This window comes from Gadus chalcogrammus, chromosome 1 (genome assembly GCF_026213295.1).
Source record: "Gadus chalcogrammus isolate NIFS_2021 chromosome 1, NIFS_Gcha_1.0, whole genome shotgun sequence".
Classification (NCBI taxonomy): Eukaryota; Metazoa; Chordata; class Actinopteri; order Gadiformes; family Gadidae; genus Gadus; species Gadus chalcogrammus.
In genome coordinates, this window is record NC_079412.1 from 20,685,268 (window position 1) to 20,709,542 (window position 24,275).

Here is a 24,275-nt window from a genome sequence, read left to right on the forward strand (position 1 = left end):
TTTATTTTCACACCTTTGTTCCCTTTTGTAAGTAAAAGGTCAAACTTATTCAATAGACATGTCATTTTTGGATTCAAGCTCATTGCTTTTATAAGCTTACCAAGTATAGGCTTACCCGTACTACAAACAAAAAGGTTAAAATTGTTGCATGACTTTGAGAATCTTCATGGAACAGCTTCTGGTCTCATTCTGTGATACGGTGGCCTGCATGGTCCCTCTCGCACACACACCCAGGCAAAGAAGGAGAGGTTCCTTCTTCTTCAGCTCAGCACCACCACCTCAAACAAACCCCTGTGTGCTTCAACATGGAAGCTCAGGGTTAGACGGGGGAGGGGGTGTAGGGCTCATCTCTGGAGAGACGCTGATAGCTGGTGTCTGTTTCCTGTCGGGTCTTTTCTAGAATTCTCTCCATATTCTGTCCCTCATCGGGCGTATGAGTCTGATGTCAAAATGCACTAGCTGGTATCCTGATTATTAATGCTGTGCAGATGAAGCCTCTGTCCTTTTTATTTAGTGAACCCCCAACCTTAAAGTGTAAATTGAACGTCAGTTTATCCATTTAGTTGTTCATTATCAGTATCCTTTATTAGCAGTACAACGGAAAAATAGTCCCTTACACGTACACAATTAACACAAGGAGTAAAACAACAGAAGAACATTGCTACTAATAATAAACAGGTGTGCACATATCTTTAATAACTGAACATGTTCTACTGCTGTGTTGATCTCAACAGATGATATTGACCATTCACAATAACATTTCCCATAGATATTTTTAATATAATATTTAATCTACTTAAAATCATGTTAGGCTTACAATACAATACAATACAATACAACTTTAATTATCCCACTAGGGGCAATTTGTTTGAGCAGCTTGCATATTACAGACACAGTAACATACAAACAACAAATACACATACACAACTACGGAGCATTTAGTAGTCGAATTATAAACTCAATCAAAATATAAACTGATATCACAGCCCTGTTAACTGTTAATCCCGGAAAAAATATAAAATATTGTAGCATAAACATGTTTGGATTTACCATCAATCAGTATTTTAGATACATTTTACATTAGAAAAGAAGTCTTTCCAAACCTACTTAGCCTACTAAGCTAGAGAAGTTCTCTTTCTTTGATTGTTTATCAAGATCAACTTTCACAAGCTCAATAAAAGCATTGGTCAACTTTCCAAGCTCAATAAAAGCATTTGGAGTATAGTTGAGTGCATGAATTTAAATCATCAAAACCCTGTGTTTGTGTGTGTGTGTGTGTGTGTGTGTCTGTGTGTGTGTGTGTGTGTGTGTGTGTGTGTGTGTGTGTGTGTGTGTGTGTGTGTGTGTGTGTGTGTGTGTGTGTGTGTGTGTGTGTGTGTGTGTGTGTGTGTGTGCTTGGGGAATATATGAATGTGCACCTGTGCATTCATATAAGTGTGTGTTTGTATGTGTATTCATATATGTTTGTGTAGTGTATGTATTCATATATGTGTGTGTATAGTTAGGTGTGTTATAGAAATGTGTTAGTCTGTTTGCCTGTGTATGTGTGGGTTGATATATGCATGTGTGTGTTTGGCTACAACCGACACAGAGACACTGAGGCACCATAACTCAATAACCCAAACGCAGTGTAGAGAACCTCCTGGGTAAAGATGTTATGGATGCTGATATCTGGCAGTCTGTCAAAGGAACCTCCTACATCTGGGTAATATCTGTAGCATGTAAGAGTGCCAGCGGATCGGTCCAGATACAGTCCTACTCGGTTAGAGCCAGCGTCTGTCCTATGACTGAAGTAGGCAAAGTAACCATCTTCATCTAAAGATTTAACACCCTCTCCTCTCCTTGTGCTTCGTCTGGATGTCACTCCGATACGAACATCTCCTTCCCACTCTGCCTCCCAGTAACAGTGGCCAGTCAGAGCCTCTCTACACAACACCTGGTATTGGAAGTCCGACCTCTCTGGGTGATCAGGATACGACTGGTCCTCTCCAACCACTGTCACCTTTCTGTTGTCCTCAGACAGAGAGAGTTGTCTGTGGGCTGTGTTTGGGTCCAGTGTGAGTTCACAGGCATCTGACGGAGAACAGGGCAGGATGAGCTGCTGAACCATTCTTCATCATCATCATCATCATCATCATCATCATCATCATCATCAACATCATCATCATCATCATCATCATCATCATCATCATCATCATCATCATCATCATCATCATCAGCATCATCATCATCATCATCATCATCATCACTAGTACTGTTGTCTTGCATACTTCTTATTCCTGTCATTTTCCACGTGCTATCTACTCTATAAACATTAACATAGAAAGACAAAATAATATCATATGGAACTATAGTTGAGGAGTGTGCCCTGACTTTTAGATAATTAAAGTTAATAGCAAAGCCAATGTGTGTGCGAGTGGCTGTCCCAGACAGAACATTGAAACATGTTTACGTACAAACTGCATGTACTTTGGCAATATGAACTATCAAACACATATTATACCGTAGATCGAAATATTCAGCATGAAGAGCATATGCTCCTAGTACACATTGGAAACTGTCTTCACCTCCTGCTGTGTGGATGGACTTTCCATATTTCTCAATAGTTAACTTGTGTTGTGATGAATCAAACTCCACTTACACCTCTGTGGAGCTGGTTTCAGCCTCACCACTCCACCGTGGTCCACACTGGGGGGGAAACAAAGTGAGAGCAGCATGTTGAAACATTCACCATCATCATCTGCTGTCTTATCACTTTCTACACAACATGTGAAGCTGTGTTTTCAAACCAGAACATCCATTAGCTGGATGAATCCTAGTACAAGACATTGTCCCTGAGAGGTGAGCTGTCCTCTCCATACCTGAGAGTTTCAAGTCTCCAACGTGGATCCTCCAGTCCAGCAGAGAGCAGCGTAGCTCCTGAGTCTCCTGGGTGATTGTAGCTCAGGTCCAGCGCTCTCAGATGGGAGGGGTTGGAGCTCAGAGCTGAGGTCAGAGAGGCACAGCCTTCCTGAGTGACCAGGCAGCCAGATAAGCTACACCCACACACACACACACACACACACACATACACATACACATACACATACACATACACACACACACGCACACGAAATGGTCAGTTTTCTGGATGTGAATCTGTCAGAAGTCCTCTGATATGGAACTTGTTGTTTAACTGTTTGCACATTGAGCAAACCTGACCTGAGAGTTTCCAGTGTACAGTGGGGACTCCCCAGTCCAGCAGAGAGCAGCTTCACTCCTGAATCCTGCAGATTATTGGTACTCAGGTCCAGTTCTCTCAGACTAGAGGAGTTGGAGCTGAGAACTGAGGCCAGAGCTTCACAGCATCTCTCTGACAGATGACAGCCTTTCAGCCTTCACACAAAATAAAAACAACGTGTCAGGATATGTGATTAGAATTACATACCTCTTTTAATTTAAACATAATAAAGGAATTGTGTAATTCTTTGATTAGAAATATTTTAAAAGAATGTTTTAATAATGTATCTAATCAATACACTAGATCCTTATTTTTATTCAATATTGGGTGTAAAATGCTTAATATTTGCAAATTCTGCTTGATGCTTGGTCGGGACAGCCTATGAGCACTCACTCCCTGATGTCTAAATAGAAGCGCAACAAGGAGGAGAAAGTTATTGTTGTCGTTTGCGGACTCCCGGAGCCCTATATCTATATAATGTAAAATAATATCTATATAATGTAATATATAATATCATGGCCAAAAGCTGTGTGCTCCTACTTCTCTGCTACTTCCAAAACAAGTAAAGACTTGCTCTGGTGATTATCTCGGCAATGGTGGAGAATCAATTGGCGGATGTCTACTTTGGTGTTCACAAGAGGTAAGCCTCCCACACTGAGGCAAGTTTTTTGAAGTTTGCGTGATTATACTTGCGCCAACACGCGGCCCGAACATTCTCGCCACTTTTGGTGTGGGCGTAGTTATCGGTCTCGGGATCAGAGAACTACTGAGTGATAGTGCAGTTACATTGTTTACAATGATGATTTGTGTTCAGGGATGTGTTCGTTTTTTGCCCCATGACTTTTGTCAGTGTATTTCCGCCATAAACGTTGTATGCCTGTACGGGCTCTGGGTCGTGACACGATAGACTATTCGCTCTTAACCCGAGCAAAACAAAGTACCGGTACATTATAGGAGAGGAGTTTAGTGCAACTGACCTGAGAGTTTCCAGTGCACATAGTGGACTCCCCAGTCCAGCAGAGAGCAGCCTCACTCCTGAATCCTGCAGATCATTGGTACTCAGATCCAGCTCTCTCAGACTAGAGGAGTTGGAGATGAGAACTGAGGCCAGAGCTTCACAGCATCTCTCTGACAGACGACAGCCATACAGCCTTCACACAAAATAAACAGAACATGTTAGAAATTGTGATTAAAATAACATAGTAAAGGAATTGTATTCAAATCTTTAATTAGAATGTTTAAACCATGTAAGATGCTTATTTTTATTGAATATTGGGTGTAAAATGATTTATATTTGTGGATTTATCTTGATGCTTGGTCATGACAGCCAATCAGCGTTCACTCCCTGAAGTCAGAGTGAACCGCAACATGGAGGAGAAAGAGAAGGAATCTGTTTGCGGATTCACAGAGCTCTATGTCTATATAATATCTACATAATACAATATATAATATCACGGCAAAAAAAATGTGTGCTCCTCCGGATGATATTATGAATCCTAAACTAATGCGCTGGGTTCTTCGACATCTCTGGTACTTCCACAACAAATAAAGACTCGTAGTGGTGGATATCTTGGCCATGGTTGAGAAGGAATTGGCGGAACGAAGTTTAGGCTTTCAAAAAAGGTAAGCCCCTGTATTTCAGCCTGCTTTTAACTATCACCGTCCCCTGCACTATGATTCTATTTTGTGTTCATGTTTACATTCATAATTGAAAAGTTGCAAGCATGGATGTATTAGAATATCCAATTAAACAACAAGGTGTAACATTTTCAATGATATCAAAGTAATAATGTCGTCATTATAAGTTTAATTATATAACTTTCCGCTGCTATGGAACATGGGTAACACTCTGTAATAAGGTGCGATAATTACTAGCAAACTAGTCATTACCTAACCCTTTGTTAATATTCGGTATTGTTACTAAAATTATATTTGGCACAAGTTAATAGTTCTTTCATCATTAATTAAATATTAGTTGGTTGCATAACCCTAACCCAACCCTAACACACGGCCCTTACCCTAACCCCCAACCATAACACATGGCCCTAACCCACGACCCTAACCCTAACCCTAACACGCGACCCTAACCCTAACTTACTGCCCTAACCCTAACCCTAACACACGACTCTAACCCTAACACAAGGCCCTATCCCTAACACATGACCCTAACCCTAACACACTGCCCTAACCCTAACCCTAACACACGACCCTAACCCTAACCCTTACCAGCGACACTCTGTAGTCAGTGAAAAAGACCCGATTAACTTGCCAAATAGATATTTTAGTAACAATTAACAAATATTAACAAAGGGTTTAGGTAATGACTAGTTTGCTATTTATTATGGCACCTTGTTATAAAGTGTTACCGGAACATGTGGTGTAACTGTTTGACCATTGAGTAAAACTGACCTGAGAGTTTCCAATGTACAGTGTGGACTCCCCAGTCCAGCAGAGAGCAGCTTCACTCCTGAATCCTGCAGATCATTGATACTAAGGTCCAGCTCCCTCAGACTAGAGGAGTTGGAGCTGAGAACTGAGGCCAGAGCTTCACAGCATCTCTCTGACAGCTGACAGCCATTCAGCCTTAACACAAAATAAACAGAAAATGTTGGGAACTGAGCGATAGTGAGCTATTAAACAATTCCGCCACAAACCAGGAAATACCTGGTTTAAAGTCAGTGGCGCGTTGTTCACATTCTTGTTAATCGTTTGCACATTTAGTAAAACTGACCTGAGAGTTTCCAGTGTACAGTGTGGACTCCCCAGTCCAGAAGAGAGCAATTTCACTCCTGAATCCTGCAGATCATTGGTACTCAGGTCCAGCTCTCTCAGACTAGAGGCGCTGGAGCTGAGAACTGAGGCCAGAGCTTCACAGCATCTCTCTGACAGAAGACAGTCATTCAGCCTTCACACAAAATAAACAGAACATATTAGGAACTGTGATTCAAATAATAATAATAGCTCCTTTACTTTTAAGAAAAATAAAGGAATTCTGGCAAAATCTTTAACTAGAATTGTTTTGTTAATTTAACTAGTCAATACATTAGATCCTTAAATCTCAAATAATTATTTGGCAGAAAATATTGAATATTGAAAAGATGTGCTTGGAATTTTGCCGTATAATATTACAGTTTTATTATGTAAATAGACTTGCATGTATATATGTGTATAACTGCAGGGATGTTTTGTATTTTATCATAACTTTTTTTCATTTTTTATGTATATTGCGTTGTGTATTGTAATACATGTTATTAATGGACCTACAGAGATATTTTGGAGGCTTTGACCACTGGCACCAGCCTCAGAAGACCTTCCTCTGAAGCAGAGTATTTCTTCAGGTCAAACACATCCAGCTCCTCATCTGACGACAGTAAGATGAAGACCAGAGCAGACCACTGAGCAGGGGAGAGAGATTCCATGAATAGTCTTCCTGATGTAAGGGACTGTTGGATCTCCTCCACTAGAGAAGGGTCGTTCAACTCATTCAGACAGTGGAGCAGATTGATGCTTCTCTCTGGAGGGATATCTCCATTTATTTTCTCCTTGATGTAACAGACTGTTCTCTGATTGGGCTGTCTTCCTGTCAGCCAAAGCAGACCTTGTTTAAACTGAGTTGTCATTGATCTACTTCCTGTCTTTCCCAGCAGACCTCGTAGGAGTTTCTGATTGGTCTCCAGAGAGAGGCCCAGGAGGAAGCGGAGGAACAAGTCCAGGTGTCCGTTCTCACACTGTAAGGCCTTGTCCACAGCACTCTGGTAGAGGAAGAGTTCATCTTTGCCAGGGGTAGCTGGTTCTTCTGAGAATAGATTGACACCAGTGTTGATGAAGGACTGAAGGACATAAAGTGCAGCTAGAAACTCCTGGATGCTCAGATGGACAAAGCAGAACACTTTGTCCTGGTACAGCCAACACTCCTCTTTAAAGATCTGGGTGAACACTCCTGAGTACACTGAGGCTGCTCTGATATCGATGCCACACTCTGCCAGGTCTGTCTCGTAGAAGATTAGGTTGCCTTTCTCCAGCTGGTTAAAAGCCAGTTTTCCAAGAGAAACAATGATCTCCCTGCTCTCTGAACTCCAGTCTAGATCTTTTTCAGCTCTCCCATGGTACTTCATGTCCGCCTGTATGGACTGAACCCTCAGGAAGTAGATGTACATCTGGGTCACAGTCTTGGGCATCTCTTTTACTCTCTGGGATGGTTGGAAGAGGTCTTCAAGAACAGTTGCAGAGATCCAACAGAAGACTGGGATGTGACACATGATGTGGAGGCTTCGTGATTTCTTGACATGGGAGATGATTGTGCTGGCCAGTGTCTCATCGCTGAATTTCTTCTGAAAATACTCCTCCTTCTGTGAGTCATTGAAGCCCCTCACCTCTGTCACCATGTCAACACACTCAGCAGGGATCTTATTGGCTGCCCCAGGGCGTGTGGTTATCCAGATGCGAGCGGAGGGAAGCAGGTTGCCCCTGATGAGGTTTGTCAGCAGCACGTCCACCGAGGTCGGCATTGTGACATCAGTCCAGCTCTGGTTGTTCTGGAAGTCCAGAGGCAGTCGGCACTCATCTAGACCATCCAAGATGAAGACAACTTGGAACCATTCAAATCTGCAGATTGCTGCTATTTTGGTTTCAATGAAGAAGTAATGAAGAAGTTCCACCAAGCTAAACTCTTTCCCTTTCAGTAAATTCAGCTCTCTGAAAGTCAAGAGAAATGTGAAGTGTATGTCGTGGTTGGCTTTGCCTTCCGCCCAGTCCAGAGTGAACTTGTGGGTTAATATGGTTTTACCAATGCCGGCCACTCCCGTTGTCATTATTGTTCTGATTGGTTGATCTTGTCCAGCTAAGGGTTTAAAGATGTCTTCGCATTTGATCTGTGTTTCCTCCCTGGCTGGTTTCCTGGAGGCTGTTTCAATAAGTCTGATCTCATGTTCCTGGTTGACCTCTCCACTGCCTCTCGCTGTGATGAGGAGCTCGGTGTAGAAGTCATTCAGACCTGTTGGCTGTCCTGCTTTAGCAATTCCCTCAAACTCATTCCTGAACTTCTCCCTCAGATGAGACTTGATTTTATGTTGGCACCCAACAGCAACAGCTCCTAAATGACAAAACCACAGAAGACATAATTTAGTGCATTGTGATATAATTGGACACATTTAAATTCTTCCTGTAAAATGGCTTCATGACATTTAGTGGCATCGTTACTACTTCATGTTACAAAATGTTAATATTTTTGAATGTTAATATTTAAAGGCCCACTATGCAGGATCGGGCATTTCTTCGCTGTTTTCTTGGTTTGGCACGCACTTTTCTCTACACGGCGCCCCCTACAGCGTCGTAGTAGATATTTTACAACACTGTCGTAACAACTCGTTGACGACCCCATGGAAACAAAGGCTTTTCCATGGTTGCAACCGAGCAAGCTAGAAACATTACAGGGCTCAAAACCAAACTGTCGAGGAAACACATTTTTACAGGGCTCACAACAAAATGGTTGAGCAAACACATTTGTACAGAGACTATCAAAATCAAGAATACCACGAAGACAAAGTTCACCCAAGGGTACTTTCAATCTCAAAAGCAACACAGCCAAGTCGGCGTCTGATTTGCAGTCTTCTTTTTCTTTCAGTTCAAGCTATTCCTGAAAAGCTCGCCCAACGTTTACTCGTGTCTGGCCTCTCTGTCGGTCAGTCTCCCTTTTCTCTTCTTCTGTTCCTCCGACATTGGGTTTCTCTGTCACTTTTTAGTCGGCAAATCTATGATGAATGTAACAATCCCTTAGTTACTTATGTTTATATCTAGCCGGTTCCGTGTTTGGGGGTCTGTGCCGTAAAGCAATTTGTTACTTCGCGAGACCCGAGACTCCCGTGAGAGTGGGCGGCGGGTTGCCGGCAGAAACATATCCCTTTCTCCGCCAAGATGCGCAAGGGGGAGTCGAAACAACGAACAATTGAACAAAAATGTATAATAGAACCATCGCAATGACTCTTAGCCTGTTATATTAAGGTAAATCAAGCCAAAAAAGTTGCATAGTTCCCCTTTCACTCGTGTCTGGTCTCTATTCTGGTCCAACTTCTTTTTATTCTTCTTTTGTTCCACCGACAGTCGCCTCTTGGGTCCCTTATCAGTCGATTGATCCATGATGAATGCAACAATTGCCTCGCAACTGGCTGTTTATATCTAGCCGGTGCCATGTTTGGGGGTGTGTCTGTGCCGTAAAGCATTTTCAAAACTACAATCTGACTACATTTTCGAGGCACGATTGGATACTTCCGCTGCGTCACATCTGGATTGTGTCAGTCCAAACAGAGCAAGTTGCATATTCGCTTTTTCCTTGGAGAAGCGACCCAGAAATGGTTGTAGAACCATCAGAATAACTCTCAACCTGCATAATTAATGTAATTTTGGCTAAAAAAGTTGCATAGTGGGCTTTTAACGTGATAACCGCACAAAATAAACCTACATATCTTGGTCAAACCATTTAACCTATTATAAATACAATAAGCCTAGATATCTTGACCAAACCATTTAACCTGATACAATGACATTAACAATACCTATCTGGTTCCATCCATCGTACCTGATACACCCACAATAATCCTCTAAATATGGAACAAACCATTAAACCTCAGAGTCTGTTTCTACCATTTGAAAATAACAGCAAATTCAGTTTTAAAATAAAGTTTCCACTCTGTTTGCAAAATAAGAGTCTCTTACCACCCCACAGTGTGTCGGCCAGTTCCTCCTGTTTCATCTCCATCAGGCAGAGCTTTGTGATGTCTACCACTCCCTCTATGGCCCGCCTCCTCTGCTCCTCTTTCTTACCATCCACCTCCACCTCCTCCTCCTCCTCCTCCTCACTCTGACTCTCTGAGCATTGTGGGTAATCTGGGTAGAGAACCCTCCAGAGCTTCTTCAGCTCTTTGTCTAGAAAAGCGTGTGCATTCTCCTCAGCCCTCTGGAACAGAACAAACATCAAGGAGAACTTTAATCTGAAATAACCGAGGACATCAGAAGCATCTGCCCTAGATTCACATCCCGCTGGTCTAAAGAGGGAAGCCTGGAGACTATTAGCACCACAAGAGATGCTTTCTAATGTTCCTTTAGAGCTAAAGTCAGTAATCCTGTTGGATATTTACACACCTTGATCAGCTCTGTTTGATGCTGCTGTACAGATTGAGCACTAGTAACCTTTGACCTCTTCTGGTGTTGTCTGTGGAGAAAACACAAACACACACACACACACACACACACACACACACACACACACACACACACACACACACACACACACACACACACACACACACACACACACACACACACACACACACACACACAGTATCAGTAGAGGTAGATAACAACCAACTGTTCTGTTTTCATCGTCTGTTTGAAACTCCTACCTCTTCTTTCTGGAGGGGCGTCCATCTTTAAATTCAGGAGGTCTATCCATAGAGCGCTCACTCTTCGGAGAGACACAGCTGGTTCCAGGGGAGTCTGCTCTCTCCTGCTGGAGTCTTCTAGAAAATAAAGAACCAGGAGGATTTAAGGAGGTTTGATAGAAGCTGTATTTTTGTAATCTCTGATAAATACTCACCTCTTCTCAATAGATTGATTTCCATCTTTAAATGTGACAGGTGGATCCATAGAATAGTCACTCTTCAGGGAGACACAGGTGGGTCCAGGAGACACTGCTCTCTCCTGCCGCTCTGGGCTTCAACACAACACACAAACAACTTTTAATCAGAGTATCAGACTGCAATTCTTATGCTGACAAGATAATTCTTCTTAAAAGGCAGTTTCTAGGTGATCATCTTCAACTTGGCTAATTATATTACTCAGTTAAGATATTATAACTTGTTACTTTGATGTTATTCCTGCCTCTGAATAACCTAATGCCTGAAACTAGAATAACAGAATTGCTGCTTGATCAACACTGACTAGAAATCTGCTTTGTCAAAGTCAGAACATCTGATTTCAAGCCTCCTATTCTTTCTATCTGTTGTATGAAGAACAGACTATGACCACATGGAGTTCACTGCTTCATCTTGACCACAGCCTAGCAGTCATCTAGACAAAACAAGTACAGAACAAATACACTTCTCATATCCGGGGAACTGCAAGCCTTAATGCTCATCTCAGATGTATTGCTCCAACAGTTGTTTTGGTTTGGTGTTCACATTGTTTTGAATGTGGCCAATATGATGAATGTGTCGCGCCGCGTCCTGCTACGCGATCCACTACCTCCATCTAGTGGCTACTTGACGTCAGTGGTCCTTCACCTGACACACCAGTCTACAATCACCAATCACCATTCCCTACTTCAGCCGGGGATCTCCTGTCTGCCGGCGCCAGTTCGTCGTTACGTCTACCTATCCTCCCCCTGCCACCGAACCCCTGCCTGCCTGACTACCCGCCTGTTGTAGAGTCCTTGCCTGCCTGCCACCCGCTAACCGCAACAGAATGATCCGACCATCATTGGACCCAGCGGACGCTCTTTTTGTTGGAGGCTGTGTTGGGGCGTACGTGCAGCGCTGTCACTTCGAGGCCCGGGTTGGAGGGTGCCTTACGGACTATCGGAGTGGGGGTGTTGAGTGCGGAGTGCCATCCGGTTCAACATTTCTCTCCAGCCCCTGAGCTGACTCCGGTCCCCGAGCCCTGTCCGGTTCCTGAACCCTACTCCTTCCCGAGGGTGCCCCCTCTTCCAGAAGGGGCGAGGGGGCACCTTCGAGAAGGGGCCCGCCCTCTACCTTGCCTTCCAGAGGGGTCCCGCCTTCCAGACATTCCAGAAGGGCCCCGCCCTCCACCTTGCCTTCCCGAGGGGTTCCGCCTTCCAAACCTTCCAGACCTTCCAGAAGGGGCCCGCCCTCTACCTCGTCTTCACCGCTGCAGGCCTCTGCTTGCCCCCCAGGCCGTCCGCCTGAAGCTCCCTGCCATGCCCTGGTGCATCCCTCCGTTATGCCCCGTTCCAGTTCCCTGGCCAGCCGGTCACCCCGGTCATGTCGTGGGTCGCCTGGTAGTCGACCCTTGAGGGGGGGGGGTACTGTCATGGTCTGTCTGTTTCCTTGTCTTGTTTTGGTGTGTTTCCTGTTTTACTTTGGTATCTCTGTCTTGTTTCTCCCCATGTAATCTCTGAATCCTCACCTCTTCTCAATAGACTGATTTCCATCTTTAAAGTTAACAGGTTGTTCCATAGAGTGGTCACTCTTCATGGAGACACAGCTGGGTCCAGGGGAGTCTGCTCCCTCCTGCTGGACTCGTCTAGAAAATCAAGAACCAGGATTTAAGCACTTTCGATCGATTATTAGATCGGAGACTGATTCTATTTTTATAATCTCTGAATCCTCACCTCTTCTCAATAGACTGATTTCCATCTTTAAAGTTAACAGGTTGTTCCATAGAGTTGTCACTCTTCATGGAGACACAGCTGGGTCCAGGGGAGTCTGCTCTCCCCTGCTGCTCTGGGCTTCAACACAACACACACACAGCTGTTACTCAGACTAACGATGGAGTCATGATATATCACTGCTGAGCTCTGAGATGGACAACAGTCACAAACGGAGAGAGATCCTCTTCTTACCTCTTAGCTTTGCTCTGGCGGCCATGTTCCCCAGACAGAGTGGTTTTAGAGGTAGGTCCCCCCTCCTCTCTCTCGTCATCCATAGCAGACTGGAGACCTGGACACAAACACTACTACATATTCTTTCTACTGACAGTCAGTGATTGTTTATTCGCTGATTTTCTAGGAGCTTCTTATTGCCGGTCACAGGGGGCTGTTGTCTCCGTTTAATTTGGTCGAGAGGCAGGGTGGTCTTTCCTAGAAGAGATTCATAGCCCCTCTCATTCTCAATGAGGAAGAGGATTCACAGATGACGTATCTAATAACTGTTCATCATTCAACACAGAATGCCTTATAGGGCTTCAAATGTGTCTGAGCAAGATCAATTTTACCGTGCGGATATCATACATACTAATCCCTATGCTGGTTATGCCACTTTGAAGGCATGTCCATATATGGACTTCCTCATGTTGTATGACATCACAAGCAGATCTTTGATGCAGGACCACAGAGAAGAAGACCCAGGTCAAGATCACGTTTAAACACCTTCACTAACCAAGATGGCCATCTTCCTGTCTAAATATTATAATCATAGTATCGCACGTCAAATATAACAACTGTTCATTCTATCCTAAGTACCTTTAAAATCATGCAAGGACACTTGAGATTTAGGACAAATCCTAATAAGGAAGAAAAAGAAATAGAAGTTCTTTAACCTAAACCGCTGACTCTATGATGAAAGATTCTGGGTTTCGATCCCCAATGTACACAGTCTAACCTGAGCCGTATCTCGCAAGAATCAAGTAAATTATTCAACAATAATTTTGACCAATTACTTAGCATCCATACATTTACTAACGTTTTTAAAGTGTTTTTAAAGAAAACTAACCGTCAACCTTTTGATAAGATTCAAAGTTATGTATATTCATGATATATCACAAAGTAAAGTCCAGTACCTTAGCCTTCTTCCTGCTGTGATAAAGTGCACCAAACCAAACCCTCTGACTCAGTAAGGAAATTATGGTGTGAACTTACCAGTTGTACCACTTCCCCTCCCAGTTCATACTCCTCCCAGACTTACGTCTTATACGCTGTTGTTCCGTGACCTGACTCAGTGATCAAGCATAATTGCTTTATTAAAATACGAACAATGGACAGAGAGCTGTGATGTGTAGAAACTCAGAGAAAAACAAAGCGACACTTAATTGCTCAATCAGCCTGTAGACATGTCACTGATGCAGCTCATTATTTACAGTAGCACATCAATACTGTGTTATCACTGAAGAGGCTAATAAACATAACGAATAGAAACACATGAAGTAGAATATGCGTTCTCTTCTCCGTTTCTACTGAACGCCTCCATGTAGAATCCTCCTCCAAGCTTTAAAGAAAGATTTACATTTTGATTACGTGAACACTTTATTTGCTTCAGTACTATGAATATTCAAATCAGTATCGAAACAATGTCACCTGTGAAACAGAGGACGTGATGAAGGATGAGTCCCAACACGGTTCACCAGACGATTACACACACACACGTTCTGGTTTCATGAACACAACAGCACAACCGGTTCCCTCTGAAATGAAACGACAAGATGCAATCAATTAACAACAACCCACAGCGTGTGCAATAATTCTGCAGCACGGCTGAATTTGGGGAAATAGACTTCAGAAACAGTATTAGGGGACCACCAAAACCTATATAAAAGGATCCAAAAAGGAGCATGTCATGGGATCTTTAATTCTCAGGGGAAAATGCAGTATTATCCCTCCTAACCCATCATGTGCATCAACGGACAAGCCCCCCCCCCCCCCCTACCTCCAGGAGCTCCTCACACCCCAGACCACCTCACGCACCCTTCGCTCTGCATCAGCACACACCCTCAGACCACCTCAGACCAAGCTCCGCACCCTGGGAGAACGGGCTTTCTCCGCTGCTGCCCCAAGACTATGGAACGCCCTCCCTGACCACCTGAAGGTCCCACAGACTGCAGCTGTTTTTAAAAGAAACCTTAATAATAATAATAATAATAATACATTTAATTTAGAGGCGCCTTTCAAGACACCCAAGGTCACCTTACAGAGCATATAGTCATCATACATTTTTAAAAAAAAACAAGACATTGTGGAAAAAATAAATAAATAAACATAAGCAATAAGAAATAAAAAAAAACAAAAAAACAAACAATCAAAACAGTGATAAGTTAGACGTTGTGTGCGAGTTTGAACAGGTGACTTTTGAGTTGTGACTTGAAGGTTGTAATGGTGTCTGACTGTTTTATGTGTGGGGGGAGGGAGTTCCAGAGCCTGGGTGCTGAACAGCTGAATGACCGGGCACCCATTGTAGTGAGTCGTGATGTGGGGATACATAGTAGTCCAGCAGAGGTTGAGCGGAGGGAGCGGGAGGGAGTGTATTCTTGGAGGAGGTCGCAGAGATAACTGGGGGCTAGGTTGTGGAGAGCTTTGTAGGTGAGGAGTAGGGTTTTGTATTGGATGCGGTAGTGTACTGGGAGCCAGTGAAGTTGAATGAGGACAGGGGTGATGTGGTCAGATGATTTGGTGCGGGTGATGATCCGGGCGGCTGAGTTCTGAATGATCTGCAGTCTGTTGATGAGTTTGGTGGGGAGTCCGGTGAGGAGGGCGTTGCAGTAGTCTATGCGTGATGTGACAAATGAGTGAACTAGGATTTCAGTGCTGGATTGGGTCAGTGATGGGCGGAGTCTGGCGATGTTGCGGAGGTGGAAGAATGCAGTCCGGGTGATGTTGTGAATATGGGGTGCGAATGAGAGGGTGTTGTCCAGGATGACGCCGAGGCTCTTGACTTTGGAGGAGAAGGGTACTGGGAATCCATCGATAATTATGAGTGGAGCTGGGGTGTGTTGTGATTTAGTGAGGGTGGATTTGACTTGACTTTGGAGGAGAAGGGTACTGGGAATCCATCGATAATTATGAGTGGAGCTGGGGTGTGTTGTGATTTAGTGAGGGTGGATTTGGATCCGATGAGCAGGGCCTCGGTCTTGTTTCCATTCCATTTTCCACCTTAAGACTTATCTTTTTAAAAAAGCCTTTTGCTAATTTCTCTTTTACTGTGTGTGTATTATATTTTTTAACAACCCTTTTTTCTCTCTTAAACTCTGTAGCACTTTGAGATTTTCGAATGTGAAGTGCTCTACAAATAAAATGTATTATTATTATTATTGCATTCATAACGATTTGTCATTAAAATTGGTTTTAATAACATTTCTAGCTTGAAATGTGCCTTTCTTTTCATAATCTTGTCATCATCACTCAACAACAGTAATAGTCCATATACACTGAGCATGAATACCTGACATATGAGTGAGTCATGGCCTCGGCGGCCCACAGGGGGGCGCTGTTCTGTCTGGAGCACCTAGTGTCTGTTTGCTGAGCTGGGAAGATGAAATAAAATGGAAAAACATATGCCTGGTCTTCAAAATTCTGCATAACACAACCTCCTCCTTTAAACTCCTTCATAATCCAACGTAACAGCAGCACTCAGATCACAAGAAGTACCACACAAGGTGACCTTCTAATCCCATTTAGCAAAAGCACATTTGGTCAACAATCATTTTCTGTTAGAGCAAATCAGAATTGGAATTCACTGCCTACCACTATCAAAGATATACATACACACTCCCCCTTACAGCACACCTTTAAACATGGCTGTCCGTCAACTATAACTGCACACATTAATCTCTGTCAGAGGTGATGTGTCTGTTGTGTTCTGATGTGACAGTCATTGTTGCCACCGCAACATCTCTGCTACCTGCCTGCATGTTCTGTCTTGTATGTACTTTCAATGTGACCTCTGTGGCCTCTTTTCTCTTGTCTCCTGTGTATTGTTTTTGTTGCACGAACTGCCTTGAAGTCTCTCCCATCATCTGTGCTTGTTTGTTTGTTCTTGCTCCAATTGTGTGCAATGTGTTTGTTTGCAAAATAGGCTAAAGCTGCTCCTTTTAATTTACAGTTCATCAAAGGGGACTGACCATGAAACTATAAACAAATCAACTAAAGACTAGTAGAGTAGTAGTCCCGATGGGTTTGGTTCAGGACCCAAGACGTCTGGGAGCCTACCCTACATCCACAGTAATCTGAAATGGCTGTCCACCTAACCCCACAAGGCCCGTCCTATAAGTGTGTGTTGATTTAATAGGTGACCATCTTTAGAACCATCACCCTGGCCTGTAGCCTTCTCGCATCAGAAACCTTAAGTTATACAAAAATGCAAAATGTTTTGTATTCTATATGATAATTATTACGATTGCATATTAGCATGGACCCATAAGGCTTCCATAGAGTCATGACGTCAAAGGTAGTGACATCAGAAATACGGTCCAACTGTTTTCTTTTACCCTTATTTCGATTTCCCACCTTTGTTTGTATTGTTCACTTTTGTAATAAAAAAGGCCAAACTTATTCTAGAGACATTTCATTTTGAGAGTTAAGCTCATTGCTTCTATAAGCTTACCAAGGGCTAACCCGTACTACAAACAAAAAGGGTAAACTCCTTGTGACCAAACTCCTCTGGTCTGATTCTGTGGTACGGTGGCCTGCTTGGGCCTTCTCGCACACACACACCCAGGCAAAGAAGGAGAGGTTCCTTCTTCTTCAGCTCAGCACCACCGCCTCAAACACTGACTTCTGTGTGCTGCAACATGGAAGCTCAGGGTCCTGTTAGACGCCACAGGGGAGGGGGTGTATCAACCAGCCTGCAGGGCTCATCTCTGGAGAGACGCCGATAGCTGGGGTCTGTTTCCTGTCGGGTCGCTTCTAGAATTCTCTCCATATTCTGTCACTCATTTGGCGTATGAGTCTGATTATGGAAATGAACTTGCTGGTATCCAGATTATTAATGATGTGCAGATGAAGCCTCTGTTGTGCTTTTGATTAAGTGTACCCCTAACCTTAAAGTGTAAACTGATCCTCTGCTGAACACATAAGAACATTCAATTGTTCCACTGAGTTGTTTATTATCATGATGCTTTATTAACCAGTACAACAGAAAAATTGTTACACGTACACAATAAACACAAGGAATCAAACAACAGAAGAACATTACTAATCATAAACAGGTGTGCACCTATCTATAATAACTGAACATGTTCTACTGCTGTGTTGTTCCCAACTGAACACAAGGAATCAATACTCAGTTTAAAGTCATTCACAACATGATCAACATCTTTTCCCAGACTGCATGCATCATGAATATAATTTTACATTTGTTTTAAATCAGATTCTGTGTTAGGCTTATCAAAATATAAACTGCTATCAGGACCTTTAGGTTGAATATGTTAATGTCGGAAAATATATAAAATATTGTAGTATAGACTCTTTTTTTAATTAACCATCAATCTATATTTTAAATACATTTGACATTAGAAATACAACCTTTGTAAAACCTGCTTGTTAAACCCGATGGAAGATCTTAAAAGTCTCTTCCTTTCATGGTTTATCAAGATAAACTTTTCAGAAGCCCAATACAAGTTGTATAGCTGAGTACCTGTAATAAAATCAACCAAACACAATATGTTTGTGCATGTGAATATGCATGTGTGCATTCATATATGTGTGTTTATGTATACGTGTGTTTATATATACATTTGTTTGTGTGTTTGACTGCATATATGTGTGTTGAAATATGCATGTGTGTGTGTGTGTGTGTGTGGCTACAACCGACATAGAGACACTGAGGCCCCCACCGACGCAAACTCAAACAGAGGGTATGCATCCCCTTTGGTGAATACGAAGCGGAGTTTGGTGATTTGTGTCAGTGTGTCTGAGGACCCTCCTCCACCTGGGGAAACTCTGTAGAAGGACAGATTGCCAGCCGGCCGTTCCAGATACACTCCTACTCTGTTAGAGCCAGCTGGGGAGGTACTTAGGACTTGGTCTACATCGTGACCGATAATGCGTAAAGAGTAACCACCATCATGACAAATAAGAGTACAGGAATCGAACACTCCAAAACTATCGATTTCTCTTCGGGCCACTCCTATAGCAACACATCCTTCCCACTCTACCTCCCAGTAACAGCGACCAGTCAGACCCTCTCTACACCACACCCAAGAGCAAAATCTATCTGTGAGATCAGGATACGACTTGTCCTCTACAACCAGTGTCACCTTTCTGTTGTCCTCAGACACAGAGAGTTGTTTGCGGGCTGTGTTTGGGTCCAGTGTGAGTTCACAGGCATCTGATGGGAGAACAAGATATGATGAGCTGCTGAACCATTCTTCATCATCATCACTCGTACTGCTGTCTTGCATACTTCTTATCCTGTCCTTTTTCAAGTGCCATCTACTCTAAAAACCTTAACATAGAAAGACAAAAAAATATTGTACGATAGGTACTATAGTGGACGAATGTGTCTTGACTTAAGATAGTTTAAGTTAATAGCAAATCCCATTTGTGTGTGAGTGGATGTCGAAAACATATGAATTGCATCTATTCCCGCAATATCTTGCCGAAACACACATATTATACTGTAAGTTGAAATATTCAGCATGATGAGCGTATTGCTCCTAGTACACATTGAAACGGTCTTCACCTCCTGATGTTTGGATGGACTTTCCATGTTTCTCTATTAACGTGTGTTGTGACGAATTAAACTAAAAGGACACTTACACCTCCGTGGAGCTGGTTTCAGCCTCCACACTCCACCGTGCTCCACACTGTGGGGGGGGGGAGAGCCGCATGTTGAAACATTCACCTTCATCGTCTGCTGCCTCATCACTTTCTACACAACATATGAAGCTGCGTTTTCAAACCACAACATCCATTAGCTGGATGAATCCTAGTACAAGATATTGGACCCCAGAGATGAGCTGTCCTCTCCATACCTTAGAGTGTCCAGTCTCCAGGGTGGATCCTCCAGTCCAGCAGAGAGCAGCGCAGCTCCTGAGTCTCCTGGGTGATTGTAGCTCAGGTCCAGCACTCTCAGATGGGAGGGGTTGGAGCTCAGAGCCGAGGCCAGAGAAGCACAGCCTTCCTGTGTGACCAGGCAGCAAGATAAACTACAAACACACACACACACACACACACACACACACACACACACACACACACACACACACACACACACACACACACACACACACACACACACACACACACACACACACACACACACACACCGGCATCAATTATTACTCTTCTGGATGTGAATCAGTCAAAAGTCCTCTGATATGGAACTTGAGGTTGTAACTGTTTGAACATTAAGTAAAACGTAGCTGTATGCTGTCTGTGGTCAAACCAAAACAAGCAAGACTGACAGCGGCAGCACTTATTAAGCGTCTTTTGACATTGAGTAAAACCGACCTGAGAGTTTCCAGTGTACAGTGTGGACTCGCCAGTCCAGCAGAGAGCAGCTTCACTCCTGAATCCTGCAGATCATTGAAGCTCAGGTCCAGCTCTCTCAGACAAGAGGAGTTGGAGCTGAGAACTGAGGCCAGAGCTTCACAGCATCTCTCTGACAGAAAACAGCCATACAGCCTTCAAACAAAAATAAACAGAACATTTTAGGAACTGTGATTAAAATAACATAGTGAAGGATTGTGTTAAAATCTTTTATTTTAATCTTCAATTAATATAAGATTGAACATTGGGTGTAAAATGTGTCATATTTGCGAATTTCGCTTGATGCTTCGTCATGACACCCCATCAGCGGTCACTCCCTGAGGTCAGAGTGAACCGCAACATGGAGGAGAAAGTGATTGTTGCCGATAAACAGAGCTCTATATCTTATCTTACTACTATATAATAGCAGGCCTGTAGCACAAGTTACTCAAGTTGGTAAGTGTGCATTTGCCAAGCAGCCTGCAGCTCACACACACACAGCACGCGCGAACGCACGCAAACACTGCACGCACGCACGCACGCACGCACGCACGCACGCACGCACGTCGCACGCACATACACACCACATGCACACACCCACACACGCACACGCGCACAAACACACACGTGCGTGCTGACACAGACGTTTCAAGACAAAGGCAGCGCAGGACACCGCACACACGACCACCACACACACATGCACAAACGAACGCGCTCTGACGCACACACGCGCACATTGAAAGAAAACGGCAAGTTGGATCGATCGCGCAGCCTCAATGCCTTGCACTATTGATGTCCCCCTGTTGACAGGTAGGCTTATTTCTTCTGCCTACCTTTTACGGCGGAATAATAACTCTAAAGAATGAAACTTGGAAAAACTGTGCACAACATGCCACTCTCCGTGAGAGGCGGGTACCAAGGGGGAAGAGAAAAGTAACGTCTCCCTCATAAAAGGTCTTATCAAACTCTGCCAGGTAAGACGTCCTGTCTATGGACTGTAGAAATTGCGACAAAAGAAGTGAATAATCAATTTCTCATTTCGACAAGCAGGTAGGTCGTTCATTCAAACATCTTGCCAACCGGCATATCAACACACAAGTCACGTGATCTTAAAGAGAAAGCGTCCCTATAACACAGAATGAAAACATGTCAATAACAGAGTATGGTGAATTATGTCTATAGATTCCACCATAAGACAACACTTTGTTGCTGAAATGTAATATTTCCTAACCTCCTTGAGCCTCCCGAAATGTCTTTACACTTTGTTCCTCAAACTTAATAGTACTCTCCTTCTTGAGCCTCCCAAAATGTCTGGTGATATTGACATCCCCCCTCCCACCTGCGGACTGTTTTTATGTTTAAATGTTCATATGTTTTTTGTATATGCTATGTGTGTATGTAGGCAGTGTTGGGGGTAAGGCGTTACAGTAACGATATTACTTTTTTGGGTAACGAAGTAAAGTAAAGCATTACATTTAAAATATCAGTAACTACATTACTTTACTAGACTATAGTAACGCGCTTTCCTGTGTTACCCAAGCCGTGTTTGCCTTTGTGTAAAGTTCTGATCTGTTGTGGTGCGTGCATGCTAGCGATCGATTTGAGTTACGTAGCTGCTTTTGCGAAGGAGTGTTCAAGTGTTGGAGCGCAGAAGCAGGTGATACAGAAAGACAGGCTGGTTGCAGGGTTCATTGTAGAAGACATGCTTCCCCTGTCGACTATTGAATCGCCAAGATTTGCGAAAAATACTAGATAAAATACCCACGGCTCGCAAGCCAACATCCGACAGGAAAACATTTTCCCATTACCTGAACAAGTGTTCAGGTGGAATCAAACACAAAATAATTTTCGAGTCCTCCCTGGATCATTTGTCCACCACCGCCGACATTTGGTCCACCAACAACAAAGGTTACTTAGGAATGACGGTGCACTGGATAGACAGCATTACTTTAAAACTTGAGAAGGCTGCTCTTACCTGCAAGAGGGTGAGAGGAAGACACACTTACGATAGCTTGCAAAATAGATCAGGTTCATTCAGCCTTTGGACCCCATAAAGTAACAGCATGTGTCACCGCCGCTTAAGTGCATTTCTGTTTTAATTGTATGGGATAATGTGACCTTTTTACATTTTTTATTGACCACTTAATTTTGGTTCTCATGTTTCCCAAACCCTGTGTTTTGAAACTTGTGTGTTGCTACTGATTGACCTCACCATAGCCTACTTTATCCTGTAGTTTGGGGATTTTATACTGAGGCATTTATTTGTGCAGACAGGGATATTGTTCTTTCATATGGTTTTATATGCTATTTTGTATAGCTTTATACAATAAACACTGAGTGATGATAGGGCTATGATGTTTGATGGTAACACCTCATAATAAGGTGCCATAATAAATAGCAAACTAGTCATTACCTAACCCTTTGTTAATATTTGTTAATTGTTACTAAAATATCTATTTGGTACAAGTTAATCGTTTTTTTCCACTGACCACAGAGTGTCGCTGGTCAGGGTTTGGGTTAGGGTCGTGTGATAGGGTTAGTCCCATGTGCTAGGGTTAGGGTTAGGGTCATGTGTTAGGGTTGGGTTAGAGTTATGCAAACAACTAATATTTTTATTAAGGATGAAAAAACGATTAACGATTTGTTCCAAATAGATATTTTAGTAACAATTAACAAATATTAAAAAAGGGTTAGGTAATGACTAGTTTGCTATTTATTATTGCATCTTATTATAAAGTGTTACCCAAAATTCCTCTGATATGGAACTTGGTGCGTAACTGTTTGCACATTGAGTAAAACAGACCTTAGAGTTTCCAGTGTACAGTGTGGACTCCCCAGTCCAGCAGAGAGCAGCTTCACACCTGAATCCTGCAGATCATTGTTACTCAGGTCCAGCTCTCTCAGACTAGAGGAGTTGGAGCTGAGAACTGAGGCCAGAGCTTCACAGCATCTCTCTGACAGATGACAGCCATTCAGCCTTAAGACAAAATAAACAGAACATGTTTGGAACTGTGATTGAAATAACTTAGATCTTTAAATTTAACATAATAAAGGAATTGTGTTGAAATCTTTAACTAGAAATGTTTTACTAATTGAATATGCATTATATCCTTATGTTTATTCAACATATATAATATTAAATAGTTGTTTTTTTGTGTTTGACAATCGTTTTGTAGATTAAGATTACTTTTCATCGTAGTATTATGTATATTATACATGATAATATACATATTTGTTATTCATGTTATTATTAAATCTACAGAGATGTTTTGTACAAAATAAGATGTTAGACTCCAATGTTATGTATACTAGAGTTTTTGCGCGTGCATTGCACACGCTCAAACTCTAGTTGAAATTCACAGGGGTAAATGCTCAATGGAAAGTGTAGTTGATATGCATGCAAGTCATTTATTAAGTAGCTGTTACTGTTATTCATGGCTGAAAAGTGCATTGACATTTTAAAATGCAAGGCAACTACTATTGGTTAGTTGAAAATAATAATCATCATTGAGATTAAACATCTCTTCCAGTGTCCTGGCCAAGACAGGCAGCAGTAGCCAACAGTCACACATAGCATAGCCTACACACAACACAAGAGAAAAATTAAACAACTAAAATACTCCGTAGTGGGGAAGGGGGGTATCAATATCGCAAGACATTTCGGGAGGCTAAAAGAGGAGAGTAATATAAAGTTTGAGCAACAAAGCGTAAAAACATTTCGGGAGGCTGAAGGAGCGTAAAGTGTAGTCTTGTGGTTGACTCTATAAACATAATTCAGCATAGCCTACTATGTTATTGACATGTTTTCGTTGTGTTATAGGGACACTGTCTCTTTACGACCACGTCACTAGTGTGATGATATGCCGGTCGGCGCGATTTTTGAATTTAAAGTTTTTTACAGGAGAAAAAGAACGACCTGCCGTTGCTTGTCGAGGTGAGAAATTGTCTCTCCCCTTATTTTATAACAATTTATATAAGTCTACAGACAGAACGTTCTACCTGGAAGAGTTTGTCCACAGCGGGGGGCCCTATTTTAACAGTCTGACACGCAAGTGAGAAGCGCCAAACGCAAGTAGCTTTGTGGGCGGTTCTATGGCAATGTGGTGTCCATTTCGAGCCAAGGTTCTTGCGGCGATGAATAACGTG

The 24,275-nt window shown here is 42.8% G+C and overlaps 2 protein-coding genes across 11 annotated transcripts in view; both read right to left on the reverse strand.

Moving 5' to 3' along the window:
* Window positions 1-1,532: 1,532 nt before the first annotated feature.
* On the reverse strand, window positions 1,533-12,912 carry LOC130382284 (NACHT, LRR and PYD domains-containing protein 12-like). Its single transcript, XM_056589967.1, has 13 exons — window positions 12,795-12,912; window positions 12,564-12,680; window positions 12,359-12,475; window positions 10,812-10,928; window positions 10,358-10,427; window positions 9,932-10,172; window positions 6,485-8,312; window positions 5,952-6,125; window positions 5,630-5,803; window positions 3,202-3,375; window positions 2,862-3,035; window positions 2,642-2,688; window positions 1,533-2,073 (listed from the first exon to the last, which is right to left on the reverse strand). Exons 1-13 carry the CDS (start codon window positions 12,875-12,877, stop codon window positions 1,577-1,579), a joined length of 3,813 nt encoding a protein of 1,270 aa, XP_056445942.1. The 5' UTR covers window positions 12,878-12,912; the 3' UTR covers window positions 1,533-1,576.
* Window positions 12,913-17,680: 4,768 nt separating this feature from the next.
* Window positions 17,681-24,275, reverse strand: part of LOC130386359 (NACHT, LRR and PYD domains-containing protein 12-like) — a 32,489-nt gene continuing 25,894 nt past the window's right edge. For 3 of the 10 annotated variants that reach the window (XM_056595251.1, XM_056595289.1, XM_056595242.1), the window contains 5 exons: window positions 22,933-23,106; window positions 20,112-20,285; window positions 19,634-19,807; window positions 19,419-19,465; window positions 17,681-18,987 (listed from right to left, as the gene is read on the reverse strand). In XM_056595251.1, the coding sequence (XP_056451226.1) occupies window positions 18,461-18,987; window positions 19,419-19,465; window positions 19,634-19,807; window positions 20,112-20,285; window positions 22,933-23,106 (1,096 nt within the window). In that variant the 3' untranslated portion in view covers window positions 17,681-18,460. Of the gene's footprint in view, window positions 18,988-19,418; window positions 19,466-19,633; window positions 19,808-20,111; window positions 20,286-20,690; window positions 22,105-22,932; window positions 23,107-24,275 lie in introns of those variants that run through there. The other 7 variants (XM_056595272.1, XM_056595264.1, XM_056595259.1 and 4 more) reach the window with 4 other exon arrangements.